This window comes from Ambystoma mexicanum, chromosome 1q (assembly GCF_040938575.1).
Source record: "Ambystoma mexicanum isolate Mex_15411 chromosome 1q, UKY_AmexF1_1, whole genome shotgun sequence".
NCBI lineage: Eukaryota > Metazoa > Chordata > Amphibia > Caudata > Ambystomatidae > Ambystoma > Ambystoma mexicanum.
The window spans coordinates 982,885,682-982,911,710 of record NC_090922.1 but is presented as its reverse complement, the minus strand read 5'-3'; the positions used below and the strand labels follow the sequence as shown (position 1 = coordinate 982,911,710).

Below are 26,029 nucleotides of genomic sequence, written 5' to 3'. Positions count from 1 at the left end.
TGTTGGGCGTTCAATAAAGAAGGCTGCACGAGGTGGATGTGCAAATTTAAACACGAGTGCAGCAAGTGTGCGGGTCGGCATCCAGTTACAGCTTGTTTTCAGGCAGGGGACAGTGGGGCAGGGCGAGGAGCGGGGAAAGGAGGTGGGGGGGAAGGACCGCATGCCAGGTAAATTGGGGTGTGCTGGTAGTTCGGGCTCAGTTTAACGTAAAAGGAGGGGGGGCACAAGGTTTGATGAAAGGTTTTGGGGGTGACTTAAAGGGGGTAGGAGAAGGGCGAGGAGGAAGAAGCGTAGGTAGGGGAGGGCCGCAGGGGGATGTAACTGTGGAAATTGTTAAGGGGCGGTGGCCGTCGTTTAGAGGGCATGGACGACGGTGGCGTAGCTCTCACGCTTGCCGCACGACAAGGTGAGTAAGCTTCAGGCTGCATGGACGGAGGTGCGGGAGCACCTCTGGTGCAGCTAGGGGAAGTGATGAGCTGGGTCTGCATGGACGGGGGTGCACTAGGGCCCCTGGTGCAGCTGGTGGAAAGAAGTGGAGCAACGAAACAAGGTGCTGGAAGAGGAATTTATGTGGAATGGACTGCATGGATGGGGGCACAGGTTTGGCCCCTGGTGCAGTGGTGGAGAGGAGTAAGGAAGAAAAGGGGCCTGCATGGACGGGGGTGCACTAGGGCCCCTGGTGCAGGGGGAAACAGGTGGTAATGGACGCGAGGATCTTGAAAATGAGTGATAAGGAAGGGACTGCATGGACGGGGGTGCAGGTTTGGCCCCTGGTGCAGTGGCGGGAGGAGAAATAAAGCAAAGGGCCTGCAGGGACGGGGGTGCACGTGGGCCCCCGGTGCAGGGGGGGGCAACGCAGGGCCAATACTAATAAGGTGATGGAAGTTGGGGGGGCAAAGGGGGAGCAGGGGGGTAATAGTTTAGAGGAAAGAGGGGGTCTAAGTGGGTTTAGGTGTATTGTATATAGGTTAGGGAAAGGGGCAAAATATTGGGGGACGGTAGGAGAAGACCTGAGGTGTTTTCGGAGAAGGTTAAGGAGATGGCCAGAGGGGATACGGTACTGAGGAGGTGTTATTAGTGGTGTGGGAAAGGTTAGGAGGTTGGAACTCAGTCATTCAGGAGGGGTGCAGCATCTGAAAGTAGCAGGCTGGGCTATTAAGAGGAGTAGGTGAAAAGGTTGGGACGCTGGGAGTAAGGGAGATACAAAGGGTATGTCAGGGACCGGGGCAAACGGAATGTCTTTATAGAATTTTTTCAGTAGGTAGCAAGAGTGTTGCATTTTAGGATGTTGTTGATCTGTAAGTGATTTTGTAATTTCTTTTTCAGATGCTGCTAGGAGGTCCGGTCAGATGTCAAAATATGGTTTTGGGACGTTCTAGGGTTAAGTGGGCGGGGAAAGAAGTAGAGAAAAGGGTTGTTGGCAGGCAACTGGGGTGCAACTATAAAGATGTTGTGGTAAAATGTCCGGGTTTGGGGGGCTGGGCTGGGATTAGTTTCTTTCCTATGTTGGCTGGGGTGAGGAAAAGCTATGGGCCTACAGATGGGGGGGATTAGTTTCGCTGGGGAAAATGATCTGGTGAGGGATACGGGTGTGGCTCTTCTGAGGTTCTGGGCTGGGAGACTGGGTAAAAAGTTTTAGGTAGAAAAGTTGGGGTGGGGCAGAAAGAACTCCTCGGGGGAGGGTTTTTCTGGTGCCGGGGGCATGGCCCCTTTTGATGTGGGGGGAGGGAAGCATAATGGGGGAATGACACGGGAAAGGATGGGGTGGCGCTGTTTGCACAAGCAGGTCACCCCGGGGGAACAGGTATTGAGCCTGGAGGGGCATGGCCCCTGGGAGAAAGCGGGACGCCTGGAAAAGGGGCAAGGAGACGGTAGGATCCAAGGGATCATTAGGGAGGAATTGGGTTATTTAATTATTTAATTGTTGGGGGAAAATGAAAATGAAAATGTTTAATTTATTTAATTGGTGGTTAAAATATTTCTTTAGTTTGTTAGGCCATGGAGCCAGTTAAGCGTTTGATTGTAAGCTTTGGCCTGTCACATTAAAGTGACCTTTTCCACTTTTAAATGAGTCTGGGTTTTTGTGCAGTAAGCCAAAAGAGTGCCTTTTCACTTGACCAATGGTAAATATGAACAACCAGGTGATAAGCAACTGACCAAGATATTATGCCTTTATATCGCCTGTCACATTACTACAAACTCTTGTAAAATCAATATGCCATTCGCATATTAACAAGACCTGATTATTCTACACACTATATTGCAATGATCCAGCAAAGAAATCCATGAGATGCTTATGATCCTATCACTCATTAAGACAATAAACCTAGTACAATATAACTAGAGTAGTATGTGCACTGCGTAATTGTTTTTGTAATGCTAATAAGACAATATACAGCATTTTGAAACGCCACATATGTTTGTAAGTGGTTACCTCTTGAAAACTGTACGTAGTTAGTGTCCTCTTGATGTTAAGCTGAAGGAGGTTCAGAATCCCTCTGACGATGTTGACAGCTGTGCTTGATACATCTCCAGCGGTGTAAATGTTCCCCACTTGGCCATTGCTGTAGTCAAATTTGAGAGGTTTTGCAAGCTGGGATTCCAGTGCTTGAGCGAGCTTAAAAGAGCGCGTGAACGGATCCTTGGGCCAGACACCATTGAATTCTTCAACATCTGGTGCCAGAATCTGCGGGAAAGAGTATGTCTTTTATATACGTCCACGATATTTTCAATGCAGATCATTGTCCATTAACCATACGTATTTGGGCCATATTACAGAATCTTTGTATCTACATATTGGCATGTTTTCCACCATGACAGGTATGCATTGTTTAAATGAAGCACTAAGGCAATGTTCATACTAGCCCAATAGGAGCTCTTAATGTCATATTTAAACATGTGATTGCATAAAATGAAATTGTATTGCACAGCATGCACAAGGTTATTCCCCAATGGTGATTTATTGATTATATATGAGCAGGTGCATTTGCCACAATATCATGGTGAATGCTGCAGCTTATTTATGTTTGTAGATCTTCTTGAGTTCATTCGATAGCACACGTCAGACGAATCTCTGGCTCATAATGCAATGCTACTGTGATCAGTGCACTAATATACTCAGGGCAGGATATTTGACTGATTAAAGGAAGAATAGATCAGGACAGAAAAGACAGCAGTAACTTGGGCTTAAAAGTTGGAAAGTAAATACAGTCATGTTCTTCTCCCTTCTGACGAGTTGCCGTTCATGGATATCCCGTTGGCTATACTGATATATTTCAGCTGCATCTCTGCAATATCTGGAATCACCAAGGCCCAGCTGCTCATCCCATTCTTGTTCATATATTTATTTATTTAGTCATGTGTTTACAGCGCCAAAAGACCTGCAGATATTACAGCACTAGTCCAGTTAAAAGTGCATGGTGTATGAGTATAAATCACAGTATGGTGCAGAGCTTCAACAGCTGGTTAAGTTCATGGTTAATGTAGAACTATTTGTTCAAGAGCCATGTATAGTCCCTCAGGGTCACGCAGATTCAAGCCACATAAACTGTTTCTGTTGTGTTACATCGTGCCCTCTTCTACTTCCTCTTCTGAATGTTTTCCTTCTTTAGGACCATGGGTCCCGCCGCACTAACTCATTGCACTACCTTTCTCATAGGGGACCCAAAAGACCCAACTGAAGGCATACTGAAAAAAACGAAGGGAGGAGTTATATATAAATGAAGGGACAGTGGATGAAGGGAGCCCAAGAGTGGAAAGAGGAAAAAGCAAGGAATGGAGGGAAACAAGAAATGGAAGGAATTTGTGGAATGGACATATTGGGGAAGCAACCATTGAACGAAGTGTTATAGAAAAATGATGGTAGACACAGGAAGATGGAGTCAGAAATTAATGAGTTGAGGAAGAACAAGCTGTAAGTGCCTAGGCTGAGTGTACAGAGCTGTGAGGACAGACTGGAAATTGAGTGAAACATAATATAATGTGTTCACCAAACCGCTCTTTGATGTTCTTGATTATCTGGGTTTCTCTTACACTAATTACGCTGATGACACTCAGATACTCATCCCCTTGACAGGTGATCACATTACAGATACCAAGGCGCTGAACGAAATTTACTTGGTAAGCCAGGCTTGGATGGCCCAACATGAGCTTTGTCTCAATGATGATAAGACAGAGCTCCTCATCCTGGGTTCCGCTCAACGGCTTAATAAACTAGACCACCTGTACCAGTCCTTCACCATTGATGGCAATGTCATCAAAGTGTCTAAGGATACCAAAACCTTGGGCTTGTATCTGGATTCTACCTTATCTCTGTCAAGACGAACCAACGCCGTTAGATCAGCGTCGGCAAATACCTGCAAACTTATTGTGGCTTGCAGACCTTTTCTGACCACCCCTAACAGCATCATCCTTGCTAGAAGGCTTGTCATGGCTAAGATCGACTACTGCAGTGCCGTCTACCTGGGGACAAACCAGTCTAGCCTGAACAAACTGCAAATTACTCAGAATAACACCATTAGAGCTGCGTTAAATATGCCAAGGAACCAACACATTTCTGATGCAAGGATCAACTTGCACTGGCACCCTGTCAAACAAAGAATTACGCTGAAAACACTTGCCCTCACTCATAAATTCCTAACTAACAAGGCCCCCCCACCTCTTCAACCGCCTCTCTCTGCATACTTCACCTCGTCCTGAAAAAACTGCCCAACTTCACTGCCTATCCTTGCCAAGATTCAAACTCCAAAAAGCTGGGGGCTCAAGCTTCCCTGTTCTGGCCTCCAAGCTATGGAACTCACTTCCATCCTATATTAGGTCTGAGCCTTCCTTCAACTCCTTAAAATTAAAAACCAAATCGTGGCTTTACTCCCAAATTTGAGAGAGCCTCTGCCTATGACGTTCACATTAGCTGCCTATTTCTATTTTAGCCTGCCTAATTATGTTCACATGATAACTACTCTCTGTGATCACTGTTGTACCTTATTGTCAACTACAAGCTGTACTGTTTTTCTGTACATGATGTAAATATATGTAAATAGGATGAACAAGCAATATGTATATGCTTTGGAATTTATGGAACATATGTAAACATGCTTGCCAGGTTTTTGCACCTGGATGCCCCTGGGCTTGGCGCGCGTTACAAATAAATAAAATACAAATACAAACAAGAAATAAAAAATATGTATTTGCCACATCATACTGGGCATTGCAGGGGCTCATTATGAGTAACATGATATCTCGCAGGTAATTCTGGTGGGATATCGGGGAACTATTGTACCATCTCTGCTGCCCGATATCCCGTTATTACCAGGATATTACGGGTGGCGGAGATGCCAGTTGCTCTCCATTCCCTGGACTCCCATCAGACTCCATGGGAAGGGGTCCAGAATCACTGGCACCATTAGTAACGGTGCTGGTGATTGAGGCATTTATCTTCCGGCAGGGGCCTGTTCTACCGGCATGCCTCACCTGCCAGTAGATCAGAGCCCCTTTCGGCAGGTTTGTGGTTGGCCGTTCTGGTAAAGTGCCCATACACAGAAGTAGCGGCACTTGAATACCGGACCGCCAAACCATAATAAGCATGTTAGTGAACAGATTTTGAAATGGTCAGATTGTATGGCAATAAGCGTTAGATACTGTGTTGAAATCACTACATGTCCCTAATACTGCACAGACGTTACCTCTGACTTAATGCGTTATTGTCCACTGTGGTGCAAAGTACCTGTGCTCAATTGGACATTTAAATCACTGCAGGTATTTATATGGGTGGGGTTTCCAGGGAAGTGTAAAGGTCTTTTTTAGAAAACCTGGAGGTAAGTTGCAGGAATTAGATTTTAAGCATATCAATTAACATGTTTAGACTCAGTGTGAGGTAAATGTGGAAGAATACACCCTGCTTTCAAATTGTATGTTTTAATATCATTCTGTCCAAAATGTTCTTAAAATATCATGAACAGTTTTTATATCGACTGGGTCCAACTTTAAAGTTGCTTGTGCATACATGCAAGAGTTGCGTATGACTAATGTATGCCTTCATAAAATGTAAATCTCAGCAATGCTAGAATTGTGAATCCTTTTCAGTGTGTAATATTATATATTTTCCTTGGTGTCAGATGTTTACTTCTGTAGAAAAGGAGACTTTACAGGCCTGCTTTCTATGCTTACTCTTCCTTCGCATAAAAAAGATCCAATTGTACATTCTCATTGTAGTAAGAAAAGAAAATGGGGGTCATCAGGAGTTGGACGGAGTGGGAAAATGCAGTGGTAACGCTGCATTTACCGCTCTGCCCAATTGCATGTTCCGGGGCATTCACCTTCAACCCTGGGATGGAAGTGAATGCGCCTGGCTTTAAGGACATTTTTGGTGCTATTACGGCTGGCACTATTACCGCTGGTGGTAATTGCACCCCACCAACCCCATTGGGCCCAATGGACCCAATGGGAATGGGGATTTACTGCCTCCCACTCGCACCCCCGCAATTGGGATCTGCCACAAACTGCGCCAGACCGAGTTGTGATGACGCTAATTGAGTTGGGTGGTATCCTGGTGCCGGGATACCACCCAACCCATGATAGAACTCAATATCTAGTGTGGGTGCTTGTGTCATTCATTATTTGACCATCATGTGATGAAGACGTTTATGGTAAATAAAAACAAATATATTGCACCATCTCATTATACTATTTTAAGTTATCATAAATTGGTTTTTGTGCAGAGTCAAAATATGCTTGAGTCTCATAGACTCAAGTTGTTTTATCAATCTTGATAAAACATCTTTATCTTTATCAATCTTGCCTCCCATCTGCGGCCTATATAAATTCTTGCACTTTGTTAGCTCCCTTGCGAGCACACATTCAGAGTACATACTTCCATATATCAAATAGGTTCAATAACCTAAACCAGTAATTGCAGTTCCTCATCCGAAGCAGTCTATTGGCATTTCCAGCCCTACTAGGTCTATTATGAAGGCGCATACAACATGGTAGCTTCATTCATTCACAAACATACATAATATGAAGGACTCTTAAGGGCAGCTATATCTTCAAGCTGAATTCTAATCTTTGATGGAGTTCAAGCTGAATTCTAATTTTTGATGGATCATAGCACCTAATTTGCAGAATGATCTCAATTAAGTTAAAAGGCCATTTTATCACAATCGACTTGTCCCCTAGGCTCAGCTGGATAAAAGGGAAATGATACTGATTTTACCATACACATTCCAAGTGGCAGATTACTGAAGCATTACTGCATTAGCGATTGAAAAGTATTGCCCAACACTCTGATTATGATACTGCCATTAAACCTCTGACCTGTTTGGTTAATTTCTCCATGCCACACATCTCTTCCTCGTAAAGTGTCATTTTTCAATCACTTCCACAGTGTTGTTTGCTGCCAGCATTTATTCCTCACTCAAGAAATAAGCCTTTTTTCTGCATTGTTGCACAGCTGTGTTTTCAATTGATCAATGATGAATGAAAGCTACAAATTGTCCAGTAAGGGCATTTTCTTAACTTGCTAAAATTACAGCAACATACACAAAAATGAGGATAGGCAGAAGGACCACCCTCATCGTTCAGAAATTAGCACCCGTGTTACCTAAACGCTACTTTGAATAATTTACAATGCGTGAAAACAATGTGGGAGCCAGGACTAATGCATGGGTACCTCACTCTGAGAATTATAGCTTCAGTGTGCATAGTAGATATCTGTATGGAATAAACAAAGTGCTTTTAGTACATTCTCTTTTTCATTAAAATGTCCCTATTCACTGGGTCAAAGTAAGTTTGGAGATCAATGCAAATAACCTGCAACTCTTAGGCTCACTATGCTCCACCTGAAAGAAAATAAGAAATCGATCTTCTGTGTTTATGTCCTACCTAGGACTCCTCTCATCAGAGGAAATAAATATACAGTTCGTCTGGACAGTTATGGATTACATTTACCTATAAATTCTCACCTCAGAGCCAATGTGCATAATTGAACGAAAATGTCTAGACCATAACAGTTAATTGTTCCGCTGATGGAGAAGTTCAGCTGTACCTCAATAGCTATGAAGGACATGTTTGACAGAAATGCCTGCAATGCTATTATTGGGACAGGGACTACCAATAATAACTTTGCATTTACATCAATCTCTGGTAGTGCATCCATACTCACGGCTCTACGGGATTTCTTTAAATGTAAGGATATTCACATTTCCTTTAAATGTAATGGTATTGGATTTACCTCCACCCCTTTTCTTCCTATTCTCTTCTATAAAAGATGTTGCAGTGCTGTCCACCCAAATTATAAGCTTTTTTAATTATTTGTTTTGATTTGGCTGAATAAATTAACCTTTCAAAAAAGAAAACACATACCATGAAAGACAAAAGAGAACTATTCAAAATTAAATTTTACACAGTTTTACGCCTTAAAGATTAAAACCAAATTAACAGTAAAACTTAAGCTGATTTTCGAATTCACAAAAACTTTACAGTCTTAATTCATTTGATAAGGAGTCACATACTTAACAAATTGAGTCAGTGCAATCTGAACAGAAAAATGTGTATTAGTTAACAATTAGTTCAATATTTCTTCGTTGGAGTGGAATGTTTGGAAATTACATTTTGCATGAAAATATTTTTGTCTCAAGCTACTTAAAGCTGGACATTCAACCACTAAGTGACATAATGTTTCAATTAGTTGTTGATTGCGGCAATATCTAAAGAAAGTTTGGTCTTGTGGCACCAATTGTCCTCTGCCCAAAATTTGCCTCGTTAAACATAAGTTAAAACGGATGCGCAATATCTGAGCCCTTACGAGACTGGAAGCACATTTAATTAAGTACAGTTCAGGGCAACGTATTTTTTTGTGGGATGACATTAACAGTTCACAGTCCACATAGTTTAAACACTGGCTACGTGTGCGTATCCAGTCAAAACGAAATAGTTTCAATTTGGCCTTCGTTGGATTCATCAACAATAGTTCAAGGGAAATATCAGCTTTAACTAAAGTGTCCAAAACACAGTCAACCCATTTCTTGGGAAATCTCTTGCCAGAAGTTATCAAGTAGTTGGCTAACACACCAAAGATGTTCGAAGATGAAGCCCAGGTTATATGTTTCCAATAGAGTGAACAGAATGTCCACAATACTTGGGTGTACACAGAAATTAGGCCTAGTTCGTAATGAATCATTGGTATAGGGGTACATTGGGACAGTCCCAAAACTCCCTTCCAAAAATGTGATTCAAAATGGTCCCAAAATGCTCTTGGCTTTGGTGCTACTGTCTGTGCCCCATAAGTAATTATGGGTGTTACTTTTTGTTGAAAAAAAGTAATAATATGGACTAATGTGAATTTACCATATCTAAACAGTAGGATTTTAGCTTGTAATATTAATGAGCGATTTTTCGCATCAAGAGTTACACGGTAAATGCTATCATTCATAACTTCTGTAAAGGGGAGACCCAAGTATTTGTATTGCTGAACTGCGATTAGATCTTGGTTATAAAGGGACCAGGTAAAATTACACGTTCTTTTTATTGCAGTTTTATGGCAAACTACTACTTGGGTTTTTTCGAGATTGATAATCAAATTATTCTCGGTGACATACTCCTGAAATTTATGTAAGAGATTTTGAATTCCATTAGGTGTGCATGACAGTAACACCAGATCATCAGCGTATAAGAGCCAAGTAACCTTCTGTTTACCTAGTTTGGGTGAGTCAGCAGTTGCATTCTCAAATTTGAGACCAATGTCTAGCAAAAAGAAGTTAAATAAATTAGAAGCTAAAATACATCCCTGCTTTAGGCCTCTTTCAGTAGGGATTATAGCTGATAATAACCCTTCTAAAGATAGTCTCACTTGCAGAGAGGTATGCGAGTGCAAGAGTTTAATTAGTGTAAGACTCGAGGAAGGACAACTGTGTTGGTGAAGTTTCTTAAACAAAAGTTGGCGATCAATTGAATCGAATGCAATGCTGAAGTCAACAAACGCAACATAGAGATTATGGTTTTCGTCAACATATTTGTGTTTAATCAAATTGAGCACAAGCATATTAGGGACAGTGCCAATTCCGCTGACAAAACCAGACTGAAACGGGTCTCTTTTGAGTTCACGCTTCGTCCATTCATTTAACTCCTGTAAAATGATGCGACTAAACGATTTGCCAGGGGCATCTAATATGGCAATCAGACGGTAGCTTTGAGGCAGCTGGCAGTCACCTTTTTTAAACAATGGTATCATAATAGCGTGTCTCCAGGAGGCTGGAATGGTTTGAGTGGAAATAATATTTTTGAAAATTTGAAATAAAACTTCAGCCCATAGGGTCGGATTGAGCTTGAATAATTTATTCGAGAGCCCATCCAGCCCTGGGGCTTTAGAATGACTTAATGCGGAAATAATATGCAGAATACCACATTTTGTAAAGTTAAGATGGAATGGCACATTACTTTCACATTGTTGCCTCACAAGTACCGTTAAGGGTCTCGCATAAATCTTGGTGTAATTTTCAATCCAGCTCTTCTCAGAAACATTATGTGATTGTACCAGTTTGAGAAGTAGATTTGATTGCATTTAGTGTAGTGCACATCTGAGCCGTATTTTGATTACGGGTCATAGACAACATGCTCTCGCCACCCCTTTGATAGAGGGTAGCCCGGTGCGAATGCATCCAATTTCGGTGTCTTGTTTTAATTTTAGTCAGGATTGTAGTCCTATATTTTAAAGGGAGTAGAGCGGCATTGCGTTTCTGAGCACGGTATTCAGTTTTCTTCCTTTTAACCAGTGTGTCAAAAACGTGGTTTCCCTTTAATAATGGCCATTTAGTATTCTGACCCCTTGGGACAAGTTCCTGCATAAGGGCATAGTAGCAAACATTAGGGTGTTCATTACTTAGTCACGAGTGAGTAAAGGCCGCTGTTAATAAATTGGCATATTGATGTATTATTTCCTCACACCACTTAATTCGATTTAATTTAACATTTTCTCTAAGGACACCAGGATAGATTTGTGCTGGCTTTTGGGGTGTTGCCAGGGGTGTCAGCCAATAACTTGTTAAGATTTGATGGTCACTTTCACTTACAGGCGTTACTTTAAATGACACCCCATTCATGAATAACTTTAAGTCGACGTATATGTAATCAATGATAGCTTTGTGCATTCCACGTTGCCAGGTATGACTTGGAGGGACACCCTCTGCACACGATCCATTCAACATACACAAGCCCCTAGAGGACATCATATGTTCCCATTGAATTAATCTGAAATTATCCGAAGGTTTTTTTAGCCGAAAAAAAGTGCAAATTGAGGTCGCCAGCTATTACAGTGTGACAAATTTCCGGTGACATCACAATGAAATCCAACATACAGGTCATATCGTTAAAGAAATGTTCATCATTGATGCCATTATGATTCCAGTAAACCTTAATTAAAGCATACAAATTGAACTGATTCAAACTATAGTTAACCGTACAAAAGCATTTGGGGAGTAGGTTGAAACTAACGTAATGGTAGAGCTGATTTTAATGGCAGTTAGAAGTCCAGACATTGGGCGCCCTTTTTCGCCCTGCAATGCAGAAGTGAAGTGCATAGTATGATCTTGCCAGATAGGGGATTTAGTGAGCATTGTTTCCTGGAACATAGTTATGTCAAACTGATTTAAATCCAGTTTATAGTTGTTAAACAAATGAGAATGACCACAAGAGTTACAGGAAGCAAATGATAACGGCCTGTTTTTAGATTGTTGGCCTAGTTAACTAGTTGCTACACAATTACATTCACATTTAGGTTTCAATTCACGCTCAGAAAACTCCCCACTACCTGCATTATCTACTACTTCGACATCCTGCAGTGAAGCTTTAACTAAGTCATTAGCCATTGAAGGACCAATAGTAAGCAGGAAGCCCATATCAAAGAGTTGATTTCTAGCAGACCATATAATATTGCGGACCAAACGAGAGTGCAGCTTCAAACAACTAATTGTCAGTATGTTTTAAAAATATCTCAAGAATGCTTTTTCTGTTTAAGAGATATTATGGGTGAGGGGCCGGGCGACAGCCAATAATTAAAGAATTCAAATTATTGTCCCTCGTGGGACCTGCAAGTTATTTTTTCCCGAGGGCAGGCTGTTGCTGCGTTTCTGCTACCAGCTGAGGTGTATTTTTAGATTGAACTTTGGGCAATAAAGCTTGTAGCATCATGGCTATTTCTAACCCTTGACCATCCAATTTCTCAGCCTCTTTTCTAGCCATTTCATTTGAGTTCCCACCTCCTCTCTTCTCAGGAACTAAATGAGTTACTTTTGGGGCTTTAGCACCAGGCTTACAACAAGCATTTGGCAAAGTTTGAGTTTGTTCCCGTGAGTTTCTTTCAAGGGCCAACTGTGTAGGAGAGATTGTTTGCTGTGTACTTACTAATGGCAGTTGGACAAAATTGACCATGTAAGCTTCAACAGCCCTTCGAATCTCATCTTGCCTGGAGGTCTGACCAGTAAGGTCAATAGTGTTGCCCAGCTCTCTGGGGGCACCGATAGAGACCATTGGGGGATTCAACAGTTCAACTGCTAACGGTGACTGATGACTTTCAATGACCTCTACCAGTTTGTCCAAAGGAGCATGTGGTGTAGGATTTAGTAAAGGCTCTGGGTTTCTTACTTTGGCTTTCCGCTTCTGATTCAAGAGCACATATTTATTCATAATGGCGGCGGACGCCATAGTGCTTTTTGGTTTGGAGTAGTGAGAGCGTTAATAAATTGTTTTGCGGAATTAGAGACATCACCTTTTTTAGTCTTTATGTTTTTGGACTTCTTTTTTTCTTGTTCTACTGGGATTTTTTTCTTAAGGTTGCCTAGATCTTGTTTAGAGGCTAATGTTTCACCAGTGATGGATTTGGCAAAGATTGTATAAACTGGTTTGGCAATTAACTCTGGAGGAGGAGGCGGAAGGTTAGGTTCCACATTTTCAGATGCCGTTGGGTCAAGAATGATTTTTTGGAATAAAGGTACTGCAAAAGCAACAACTTTTGCTTCCAAGTTAAGACAAGGTTCTTCTCTAGTATGGCTAGCATTAACGGGAGAGGAAGCTCAATCATTATACTTAGTTTTCAAAGGGGACAAAGATTTAGATTCGACCAAACAAGGATCTTTTGCTTTTACCGATTGGATAGTAGTTTGCCAAGCTATGATGGATGCAATCTGTGCACTTTGAGTGTTTAACTTTTCATTAAGAGAGTCAAACAATTTGACCAAGGTTTTCATGGTTGTGTTCATGGCTTCTAGGGCCAGTCCTACAATTCTACTGCCAGTCTACAAAGACTGAGATTCTCTGAAAGATGATTGTCTAATTTGGGTGTCTCTTTTTAATGTGTGTCTAGGTGTGGGTTCCAAAAAAGATGACGCTGTATTAGAATTTTTGAGTTCTACATCAGAAAACATTTTCGGTGAAAAAGATAATTTCTCAGAGATGGTTTGTGCACAGTAGCTAGTATGCATACAGTCCAAATCAATCACCACTATGTCTGTCAGATCTCTGCCGGAATTTTTAACATCCAGGTCCTGGCCACTCACTAACGTTTCAGTTTTCTTAGTTGTGCTGGCTGAGTGCAGCGCATTACAAGAAGTGGTCTGTAAGGAGGAACTTACTCGCGCCACCACATGTTCGCCTTTTCCGTTCACCAACAGGGAAGTTTCCCACCTGGTTCTGTAGAGGCAACTTGTTCAGTGCTCCTGTTGACAATCCTGGATAGCAAGTTCGTGTGTCTGCAGTTGCAGGGTCCTTCTGTATTTTTCTGGGAGCAAGCATGATGACGGTTGGGCTTTTTTCGGTGTAGAGCAGTTCCGAGAGAAAAAAATATTCATAGACAAGGTCCGTTAGTTAGGCTCCAGTGGACCATTTACACTCATAGCAAGCTGCACTGGCATGCCAGTGCGTAACGTCTAAAGAGGCTGGTTCATCTTTGAACCGAAAGCCTAGCAAAAATAAAAAGTAAATTGTAAACACAAACACAAAGTCCAAGGCGAGCCCCGAGCGATGCCGTGGCGAAGCGGCAAAGCGGGACTCACCGGGACTCCTTCGGTGCACGCGCGGGGTGCGCGCGTGCACTATTTTATACACACGCCCACTTTTGGCAGCTGAGTGTCTGAACAAAAAAAGAAAAAAGAGTAAATATTCGTCCTGTTTAATAGGTGTTCAGTGATACTTCAATTAGTGTAAGCTATTCTTTATCACCTTATGGGAAATGCAGTCCAGTTAAAGGCGAAATGAAGAAACTAGCTGGAAGCAGTCCACAACAGTCGAGCAGGACGGGCAAAGCGGGACTCACCGGGACTCCTTCGGTGTGTGCGTGCGGTGCGCGTGCATGCACTATTTTATACACACGCCCACTTTTGGCAGCAGAGTGCCTTATGGGAAATGCAGTCCAATTAAAGGCAAATCGAAGAAACTAGCTGGAAGCAGTCCACAACAGTCGAGCAGGATGGGCAAAGCGGGACTCACCGGGACTCCTTCGGTAAGCTATTGAAAGGAGGTGGCCATATTTCAGTGTTTATCAATGAAACAAACAGCAGGACATATTCCACCACCAAGTTCTGAATTTACCATAGACTCACTAGCTTGTGGCATTGTAGCGCAGCGTAGAGTGTGAGAAACTTGTTCTTTTTAGCTAGTAAAGGCACCCTGCCCCCCTGCCTTTTACAGGGTCCTAAAAGGTAGAGGGTTAGAACAATGTAGGGGCTACCACTACAGCTTGCCCCAGCTCTGATTGGGAGCATTGTCAGGGCTTTGGACTAAGAAGTGAGTGAGAAGGCAGGCTGTCCTCTGACCTGGTCCCATCTCCTTGATAATATGAAGGTGGCAGGTCGGCTGCTAAGTCAAGGATGCAGGATATCCTCTGACCTGGTCCCATCTCCTTGATAATATGAAGGTGGCAGGCCGGCTGCTAAGTCAAATGTAAATTCCAGGTTGGCGTTTTATAAAGTTGTCATGCCGAGAGTTCAGAAGAAGGAGTCAACCACAGTTTTAACGTGATCCCTGGACCTCTTCCAGACCTGGCCCTTGGCCCTTCCAATTTGTTTGTAAAGAAAGCCAGATCAGTGACTCCATATTTCTCACCGCCACCTGTTGTAGGGAACATTCATGGTGGTTTGTCTGCATGTCAGCAGACCGGCTGTCTGCTGTACTTTCTGAAAAGGAAATGCTGGCTGCAGAACATTAAAATGGGCCGCATTCTGTTGGCGCTCTGATACCGTGCACCCACCATGCAGAAATGAGTCTACAATGTATCTGTAAATGTGAAAATGCTAATATCAAAATGCTTCAGGAAAGTTACAGTCCCTGCAACATGTAGCACTTGAGATGTAAGAAAGTATTTCTGCGATAAAAAACTAACCAACAAAAGTATCCAGTAATTACTTCGAAAACACTTAGAATTATATAGGGGGTTGTGGGTTAAGGGGTTAAAAAGGTGGTAAGGGGCTTGTGTCAGGAGTACTAGTGTAGGGGAAAGGGTGTTTTGTGGGGACCCCCACACATTTTCTTTTTATTGAAGTAATTATTTGAAGTGCTTCCAAGTAAATAACTTGCAAGTAATTACCTTCGGGAAAATGACATGGAACCACCAACCACACAGACCTGTCCCATTAAATAAACAAATAAGTACTTGATTTTATTTTTCATAAACCGTACATACGGATGAAAGAAAAAAAGCTATATGTTTCTCCCAGTCAGCGTGTCTCCCATGCCCATGAGCACATGATTTCCAACTTTCTTGGGAGTCAAAGCTTGCAAACCCTTCTGGAACGCTCGCTGTAAACGTGTGCTTTTCGTTTTTTTAGATTATTGGTGTTTCACATGCACGAGCAGTAAATAGCACAGCCCACATGCTGTCTTCCAGGTAGCCTTTGAAATATCCATTTTAAATCCAAAGTCAGATTCATATTTTATAAAAAAGGATGCAGGATTTACAACCAGATTTGCAATATTATTGTTGGCAACCAGAATAACTGCAGTTTAGAAAATGATGCCAATAAACAGAGAACGTAGCATGGAGGGTATACGATAGACCATGTTAGTAAGATTTGCCGAATTTAGATGGGATACTTCTGTTTGCTAGATTACAGGGGCCTACAAAATGTGGCTCTCTGGGTCTTTTGGACTATGACTCCCATGATCCCTCACCATTGACTATGTTGGCTAGGACTGCAGAATTTGCAGTCCAAAATGCTTGGCGAGACAAATGTCGCAGACCCACTGCTATGCTATTTCGTATTAATAATGTTCTTAAAGTGCTAGTTAATGCCTTATGCCAGATTGAAGCTCAGCATGTAGACAGCTTGCTCAAGAAAGATCACAAGGTTACTATGCAACAGAAACCTTGCACTTCCTTATGCCGACTCACGGGCTATGGTCAGTACAGCTTGGTTTGGGAGTCTGTGGACTTCAACAAGGAAGGTACTTGCTGTAACCTCTGTGTAAGTGTTATGGCCACCCTGACAGATGACATCCTAAACGTACTAACTAATTGCAGTATATCGGGCTCAAAACATGAACACATCGGTTTGACTAAAGCCTGAGATGTCCATAGGAATTGTACGATTGTGAACGTATACTGCATGACATTGACTCACTGCACCTCTGTCTGTGATCATCAACACTTGCTGTAAAAGCAAGGACACAGGTCGGTGCATTGGGCTATAGAGAACTGTATGGTTTTTAGTGGATATATATTAGGGTATATGTGTCACCTAATTATTTGCTCTATAATGAAGTTAATTTTATTGATACTTAAAGTCCTATATTTAAATGTTAGTGTGCACGTATTAGTTGCAGGGACTATTTATGAGTCTTGTATGGGGTGCATAGTAATGCCTGGATCACATACTGTTAATACGCATTACTCCTAGTCCTACTCTTCCTCGTCACAGTCATTTACTCTATGTAGGCCCCTGCCTTCCCGACACTCATATCCAATACAAACGTTCCATTTTGTAGCGCCCCACACCCTTACCTCTAGATGCCCCAAAAAATGTCTGGCATCCCAGGAACTGCCTGAAATAATGACAATGGAGGAGCCAGCGTTCGGGCAGTGAAGGTGGGAGACAATTACTGGAACATGGAAGAATTGGATTAGGAGTGATGAAGATTACTGGTGAGTAATCCAGGCATTACCTCCACATCCCTCTTCCTTGTCCCTGTACTTCACTCTATGAAGTATACCAACGAACTCGTCTAGGCACCTGTAGAACCACACAGATCTAAGACATGCAGCGTGCCCAACTGCCTTTATTCCGTGTATAATGTTCAACATGACACATCACTGAGAACAGATTTCACAAATGACTGATCCATGACATCAGGCAGGAGTAGCAGATAATGTCTCAGAAATGTCAGGGGGGAGGCCCATGTTGCCTCCCTGCGGATGTCCAAGTGTCAATGCCCCTGGGATTCCTCCCAGGATGCCGCCATCCCTCTGATAGACATTGCCAAGACACCCAGAGGACACTGGCACACCTCATTAAGTAGGCTAGAGATTTTATTTCCTTCAGCCACCTGCTGACTGAAAGGAAGGAAGGATGCCTTATGCTCCTGACTTGCCTCCCAATGCATGATAAAGAATCCAGGAGATGACTGAAACCCTGCCGTTCTTTCAAGGTAGATGAGAAGAATATTCTTCATGTCCAAGCAAGATGAAGAATGGCAAACCAAACCCTCGGGAATCACCATAGAGCCACCAGCATAACCCCGGACCTTTCATTCCTTATGTAATGGACCAGATACGATGACAACTGGCAAGTCAGGGCATCCACTATCCAGGCCTACAATCCCTTCGGGTCCACCTTCCAATGACAGGAATCATCAGGAAGCCCTTCCTATGGCAATCTTCAAATTGTTGGGCCGTGGGTACTTCAGCTTCCATCACCATTGTAGGGTCTTAAACGTCATACAATCTCCCACCCTGCGCAGGATGTTGCAGGTGGCTTTTTGGTCCAACAGCTTTCCCGTTAGACCTTCTTCATTATAGGAGCCGTAAGGAGTGGATATGACTGAGGATGATGAGGGTGATGAGGGAGGGATCCTCTTTGTTGTCCCCCTGTGTTTACTGGCACACTCTCCCTCAAAACCACCGTCAGAGCCTTCAGCAGCCTGGCTTCAGAAGCTTTACAACATTTTGGGGGGAATGTGATGCTGGAGGGAGAAAGGTGTGTCCTTTTCTATTTCTGTTTTTCCATGATACTGCCTCATTCAGTGCTGTGTCTGCTACCACCACCTACTATAAATAAAAAACAAAAAACAGGAACTTGGTGGTCTCTATAAATAGCTTTCACTTCCCCCTGTGGATCAACCACCTCCCCTTTCTCTCCGTTAATCGAGGGGGAGGGGATGGCTAAACCTTGGACCAGCTTGGGGAAGGTTCCCTCTCATCCAGCCCAGAGTGGGACGGCAAGAGGGCAAGAGGGAACACATCCTCAAGCCATGGTTTGCCCAGTATATTTGAATACCATACTCTTTCTTTTTCCTCCCATGCTCCTCTTTCTTTTATTTTTATTAAGAGGGTTTTACTGTTTACAAGAAACTTTTACACTTATGTAAATTAGAACGAATAAATAAAAATTCAAATAATACAACCAACTATACATAAAGTACCATCAAATTGTTCAAACTTTTAAATGCATTCAAGCAAATGTCCTCTTTCCATCTTTAAATTATAGGGGCTGATTCATGGAATTATTTGCGCCAAAAAACGGGGATTTGTGCGCCATTCTGCCCGCAAATCCCCATTTGTTAAACAGGGATTTGCAGGCAGAATGGCGCACAAATCCCCGTTTTTTGGCGCAAATAATTCCATGAATCAGCCCCATAATATCCTCCGTCCCTATTGTGTCTCTTTAGGATGACTTTGATTCTCTCCTATCTTCTTGTTTTTCTACGGTCTCCTCACTTATTCTTGCAGGGGACTTTATTTTTTCTTACTGATTTGGATACTTTACTGTACTAAAGATACTATTTCCTCTCTTTCAGAATTTAAACTTAACGGTTAGCCTCCTCACCCCTGGTTTTCTCCTTTTCTAAAATCTGATCGGATTCAACTTTTGAGAGCTGAGGGATGTTGGTATAACTCTGTTCTAGCTACCAACTGTTCTCTCCACTCATATCCATCTTCTCTTAAACTGGCCAACACAAACTCCCCTAAACTGCTCTTAAAAAGAACCTTGCTTCCACCCATGTTAATCCTTCTATCTCTTCTAAGCATTCACAGGAAGATTTAGCTAATTTCTTTATATCTAAGATCGAACACTTTAGATCCTCACAAAATAATGATGTTTCTTCTGTTTCTTCCTGTAGAGATTTTCCTTTTGCCTATACATCTGTGGGAGGTGACACCTTTTCGCCAATTTCTGAGAGTCATGTTACCTCTATCATCGTGCTAACACTAGAGCATCTCCTTCTGAACGTCTTCCTGCTCCTGAAGTCAAGTATATATTTCCTGCACTTGCTTCTGTTCTTACTATTTTGTTTAATCTCTTGTTATCTTCAGGTTCTTTTCCTCCTGCATTAAAATTAGAAACTATTTTTCAAGTCTTAAAAACCTTTCTCTTCACTCTTCTGATCCTTTTAAAAAAAGCTTCTCTTATTCTCTATCTTTTTAAATTCTTGGAATGATTAGTTTATATTCAACTGTCTATCTATCTCAATTCTCACAATCTGCTCTCCCCTCACCAAAGTGTTAATCTACCGAAACTGCACTTCTTTCTGTATCAGCATCTTACACTTTCTTCTGTCTTGATTTTTCTCGACATTAGTGTCAGATGTAATACTGTTGATCACTCACTCTACTTTCCACTCTTTCATCATTAGGTTTTTTCTGGTACTGTCATACATTTTTTTTCTTCTTATCTTTCTATTTATTGTTTCACAGTTTTGAGGAAACCTGTACCTTTCCTCTTTCTTTCAGTGTTTCCCAGTGGCCCGTTCTTGGTCCTCTAGCATTCACTCTTTATACTTCTTCTCTTGCTTCATTAATTTCAGATTTTGGCTTTCAGGTCCAACTTTACGATGGTGATACACATATTTTATTGTCACGATGGGGCAGGGAGGATATCTCAGGATAGATCAGGGGCAACACATTTGTCGTGGAAGCAAGACAACGCAGAGCAACACAGGTTTGAATCCTTGTCCCGTGCTAAGGGACTGGTCTCCGGTATTTAGCGTGGTATAAAAGTTGACTTAATTAATTCCCTTCTTTCAGTGACTCTATTCAATATCATGTCTCCTCCTGTCTTTCTGCTGATAACTCCTGGATATCTGCTCGCTTTCTCTCTATAAATCCATGAATTCTTATTCTTTCCTGCATCATCTTGGAGTCCCTACCCCTTGTCTATTTCCTTCCCTCCCCTTCAGCTTCCTAGCTCTCTTCTGGAAATTAATTGTAGTGCCATATTATGACCCTTCACCTTTTTTTAACTTAAAATTGCTATTGTCACCCAACCCTGCCGTTATTTTCTTTTCAATATCATGCAATTTCATCACCTTTTCTTCTGCTAAAACCCTGATTCAAACTTTGGATCTTTCCTGTCTTCATTAGTGCTGCTCACTTTGTGTTGGCCTTCCAAATGACAATGTTCCTCCTTTCTGATCCATCTTACACGCACCGGCTTCCTGTTCAATACAGTTACGAATATAATTGTCTTTCCTCTGTCTTTAAGAGGTGTCAAATGACTGTGACAGGGTCGAGATCATGCCCCTGCCAGGGGTAGGGGAGCACAGGGACCCAACCCAACCTTCAGCAAAAGGCTTACCTGTTTTGGGAGTGGGATTTGGGGATAGGGGGAAGTCCCCGAAAACCCTTTAAGAGCCTTGGATATGAATGTGTGTGCCACCCTTTGTCCCATGATGCTTCCCCAGTGATTTCTCTGGCCAGTGCTCTCTTTTGTCAGTTACATTACCACAAAGCCCAGAAACCCATGTGGCAGAAAACAAGCTACCTATTTCACGAAAGACAGATGTTGCAAGATACACAGAAACCGAAGTAGACAGCTTTCTAGACTGCAGCAATAAAGAGACTCTGCCACAGCAAACTGAAAACTATTTGCCGGAGAGAAGCTTATCAAGTTGCCAGCACAGAATGTTATCTGACCCGGATTGGCGAAAAGAGTGAGGCTTAAGGGTTCGTTTAAAGCATTTCACCTGTGTGACCAAGTCAGAGGGGGCAAAGACAGGCATAGCTGTGCGCCTAGAATCAGGTGTGCGCTGCAAAACATGAAAGGGGCGTTACAACAAAGAGTGAAGTTCTGCTTTTAGGTTTTTCAGGTGAAGTTACACGCAGAGAATGCGGACCAAGGTACCACACAGAAGAAGGACGGTAGAACAACGCGTGGGGGAGACTGTAGAAGAGATTGTTGCAGGTGAGGTGTTTGCTGCAAAGAGCAGTGGTACCTGTGTATAAAAGTGCATGCATAGTTGTCAGGAGTGTGAGTGAGGGTATGAAGAAAGAGTAGGTGAATAAGTGCATGACAGTATGAATAGTGTGAAGAGAGTGAAAGGGGCATATGCACATGGGAAGAGAGGAGGGGGGGAGAGTAGAGAGGATTGTAGAGTAGTGAAGGGAGGCTAGTGGAGAGTGGAGAGAAGAGAGGAGAGTGTTGATGTGGATATTGGAGCAGAGGGGAGAGGAGTGAGAACAGTAGAGTAGATAGAGAGAGAGAGAGAGAGAGAGAGAGAGAGAGAGTACAGAGCAAGGAAGAGTCCATAGGAGTGTGTGTGATGATCATAAGGGTAGGCGGTGGCACTGTGTAGTGAGGGGAGAGGGAAGGAAAAGAGTGAGTAGAATAATGTAGTGAGGAGAAGACATGAAGGACATCTTGGGATGTTCTCCCTGAGAATTATAGATAGTAGGGGTTACCAATCTCTAGCTGCTATGCCGTGGGATAGGGAAGTCCATGGGAGACGAGAGTGGGACAGCTCTTAGTTTGCTCTTTTTTATTTACATATCAAACCTCCACACCGTTTGAGTTCAATCAAATCAAAACACTTGAATCATCCTCTGGAGTCTGGGTATTCTTAAGGCCATCTCTGATACAACACATACATGCTTTGTATTACACCATCTTTTAAAGGTTGAATTGTCACAGACTTAAAATATGTGGAATGAAATGGCATGGCAAGGCTTTAACCATATTGCAGAACACAAATTAGTTATGGTCAGAAGGCAAATAATACAGATTGTTTTAAAAGGAGCTAAAAGTTACAATAGAACACAGAGAACAATATCTATGTAACGGCACACACTTCTTTGCCGACTCCTGTCTGAATAAGGGGGTGAAAAGTAAGCCAAATAGTACTGAGGTAAGAGTGGGAGGAATTATGTACCAAATTAATGGAATTTTACCTTAAAGGAAACCTTCGGGCCCATTAGGGGTTGTAGTCCAACATGTTGGCCATTACATTTGCACAAGTTTCACCTTATGTCACATACACAGTATGATTGACTGCCATATGGCAAGGGCATAAAAGTTCTGGCTTTTTTATTTGATGTGATACATTTGTGGCACACGTTTGACAGAAGTAACTTCACCTAAGCGCAGATGTTACAGAGTTTTATTATTTTTATTAACCAGAAAATGATGCAGGTAATCCATCTTGAAAAGAGTGTTCTGCTAAAGAGACCCACCTTTTCAGAAGGCTCAATGCCAGTAGCATAGTGTACACCGGTGCTCTGCTATATCAGTCTCCCTGATCTGGAGTTCCTACTCTTAACAAATGAAGTGACAGTAAAGTCACTGGAGACAGTAGTTGCATTGAAATCTGCATCTCTGACCCAAAACCATAATATTTATGATAATCTATTGCCTTGTTGCAGGGTAATCTTGAATAATAAGCCATACCTGGTTTTGGTATGTTGGCTGATAATTCACATAATTTTTAAAACCAAATTAGATTTGTGTCATATACATGCCAATACTGTGAGATCAAATATTTCATGGTCAGGCTTTGTGCATTCTAGTCAGACTGCCTGTACCTCCACAACCAACAATGAGCACTAAGGCCGTATCTCTTGTGATCCCTTGGGAGTTTGGATGACACCTTCTCAGTTCAGAAAACTCCCAGTATAATTCTCCTCAAAATCAATCTTTAAAATGGCAGGCAGGCTGTTGCATGCCAAAGGACCTTTGATGCTGCAGGTGTAGGGAGGGACCGTAATTAGAAAGTCAAACATAGAAGAAGGGAATGGTAGAAGGATTCCTCCATATTGGTGTTTTGTGGGCTTCTCTTTCGTTCGTGTCTCCTACACTTCCTGCAGAGCAAAGCATTTTGCAGTGATACAACAAGGCAAAAGTCACTTGTTACCTCAACAGGGATTGTATCCCGTAAAGCAGGCTTCCTTTTACACAATACTGGATGGCCTTTTGGCTTTATAAGGAAAGGGGTTCCAATCCTTCCTTCATTTCTTTATACCTCTACAAGAAGAACAGAAGAATTTGTTTGAACCCTGCCTGGAGAGCAACCCTTTACAAAGTCCTCCAGTTGTGAGGTGCAGGCATGTGTTCCAAGGCACATACAAGTTATGCTCCCTACCCATCCCCAGTGCACATTGAGGGGTGAACTGCTGTTGGACCCAGACCTGCACTCATTGCCAGCTGCACTGGAACCCAGGTTTCTCTATTGGGTGGGAGTCAAGAGAACCAGGACCAATCTTGTCTATGAGCCCATGGATTGGGACTCACAACACCACAAGATGAAACACTACTGGATTCATGCATTCTACAACCTCAGACTATACTCAAACCAACAACATTCAAACACCTTTGAACCACCAGGACCCAGGGTGCTGATTTTGGCACTTCTTCAAATAGCTGTTACTGCACTCGTCGAACTGGCTTAATGACTCATCGAACTAAACAGAGCATGTCACCTGTTCAGCTTGAACAACCACTCACCACCATGGATGATTTCAATCACCATCTCTTCAAGCCTTGCATCGGACCATCAGGATCAAAGCTTTGAACCACCTGGACCTCGACTAGAACTGCTGAAACATCACATCACTTATTGACCCAACCATGCAGTTACCAAAGTCTCAAATAGGTTTGATCTTTCAACTAGCCTGGTGAGACATATAAACTGCAGCAATCAAATGTTGCCTTTGAACCACAAGGAGAAGCCTCTTCAAACCGACTCAACAACACTTCACCGCTGGGACCAGCATGACTAGCCACATCCAAAGGTGGTGCAATCTGCATAGTTAGCATCCCAAAGCGTGGTGCAAGGCCATTAAACTGCCAAGAACATTCAAAGATACTTTTGATAGGTCCCAGCCCCCGTGGTCCACTTTTGGAACCCTGGTTGCTGCTAAGCCACCCATTTGCTCCAATCTTAACAAGACATACCTATTTTGCTGAAATTGTTTATGATGTCTTGCTTTTCACCCCTGCTACCTTACCCAGACCTCTTACTTCATCTATATTCTGCAAATTCTGTGTTACTTCCACAGGAGTGTTTTTCGTGTGTGTTTTATAGTGTTTCAAGGCATATTGGTGTGTTTATTTACTATATATATATTATTATGGAAACTTAAATGGGCATTCCTTTATTTTGGCATGTTGTACTATTGCTATTTGGGGTAGCTACTGGTATAAGATTCACATCCATCTTAGTTTTCCCTCGGTCCTCATTACCACAAAAGGGGAAGGAGGTATATCTCTTGACTGTGCCATTTCACCTTACTGATTGGGAATACTTTGAGTGTGTAGTAGCATGAGGGTTGAGTAGGCGGTTCATCTACTACTCATCATTGTACTTCTGCAGAGCAGTAGTCATTTCGTCACATACAGCACGTTAAATCTTAGGAAAGGGGCCAATTTGGCGGTGTAGACTTTTAAAAAGCCAGCCAGATATTAAGGCATTGGTTTGGAACCTATAGATTTCCCATTTTAAACAGTGCCTGTTTTAACAGAGTGATGTCTCATAGCCCTTGATATGTTTCTAGAATGTACAGGGACACATGGGGCAGAATGCATTTTTATTGTGTAGGTTACTTCTGGATAATTGTGTTGTAATGAATCACACAAATCCCTTGTGCACAGATGTGAAAATACAAAATGCAGGATATGGTTGTTTTAACATCTGAAGTGTGACATCTCTGGAATCCTCTGACAGGAAAAAGCTGTGGCACCCCATTTAGGTCAATGGATGTTAGACCAAGCTTTGGGCACTTCGACAAATACATACTACAGCCCACCTGTTCCTCATCCTTTTGCCGTTCCTGTGTGGAACTCCCTGGAACTTCTAGCAGGGATTCAGCATCAATTGGAAAATGAAGGTATGAAGCCTCTTTAACACCAGACGAGGGGGTAGTTGTGGATTAGAAAGGGCTGTGTGAGGGGGGTGTAAGACCTTTTTGGCACAATGGGGCATGTTTCTCTGAGAAGTGACAAGAGATCCTTTCTCATGTCTGATAACCAGATAAACAATATTAATATTCCTGATTTGTATGTCCCAGAAGGCCCAATGAGCACAGCAGAGGAGCAAGTTAGAATAATGTTTGAAATGGCTTTCACCATACAAACCAGCATAGAAAGGAAGGTGAAATGCATGGCTTAGCTCTGAATATATCAGGCAGCACTTTCCCTGTACTTAAAACTCATGCCTCCCATAAACACAAGTATTTCCGTTGTGATAATCTTCGGAGTCTCCAAACCGCCCCATCCAATCCTCTGCCAGATCTTATTTTGCACATGATGTGTGAGAGGGAAAAAGAGGGAGATAGATAGATAGATAGATAGATAGATAGATAGATAGATAGATAGATAGATAGATATAGACTGTTGCAAAGTGAGAATGGTAAATGACAGTTCTCTTCAGAAGCCAGAGATGGAAGTGCCTTATATGCTTGATATGGCCACCATTTATAAGGTAGATGGCAGATGTAAAGACAGGGCGGGGGGGGGGGTTATCTGTACTCCGGCCATCTATATGGCAGAGCAGAAGCACAGAGCACCGCAGCCAAGATTCTTTATTCGGTAGCAATGGACGAGCTCTCAGGAGGTGATGCGGGCAG

The 26,029-nt window shown here is 42.5% G+C and overlaps 1 protein-coding gene across 1 annotated transcript in view; it reads right to left on the bottom strand.

Moving 5' to 3' along the window:
- LOC138559733 (vitellogenin-like) overlaps positions 1-26,029 on the bottom strand; it is a 1,213,840-nt gene that overhangs the window by 1,006,098 nt on the left and 181,713 nt on the right. The window contains exon 4 of the mRNA XM_069642739.1: positions 2,435-2,686. Coding sequence (XP_069498840.1) covers positions 2,435-2,686 — 252 coding nt within the window. The remainder of the gene's footprint in view (positions 1-2,434; positions 2,687-26,029) is intronic.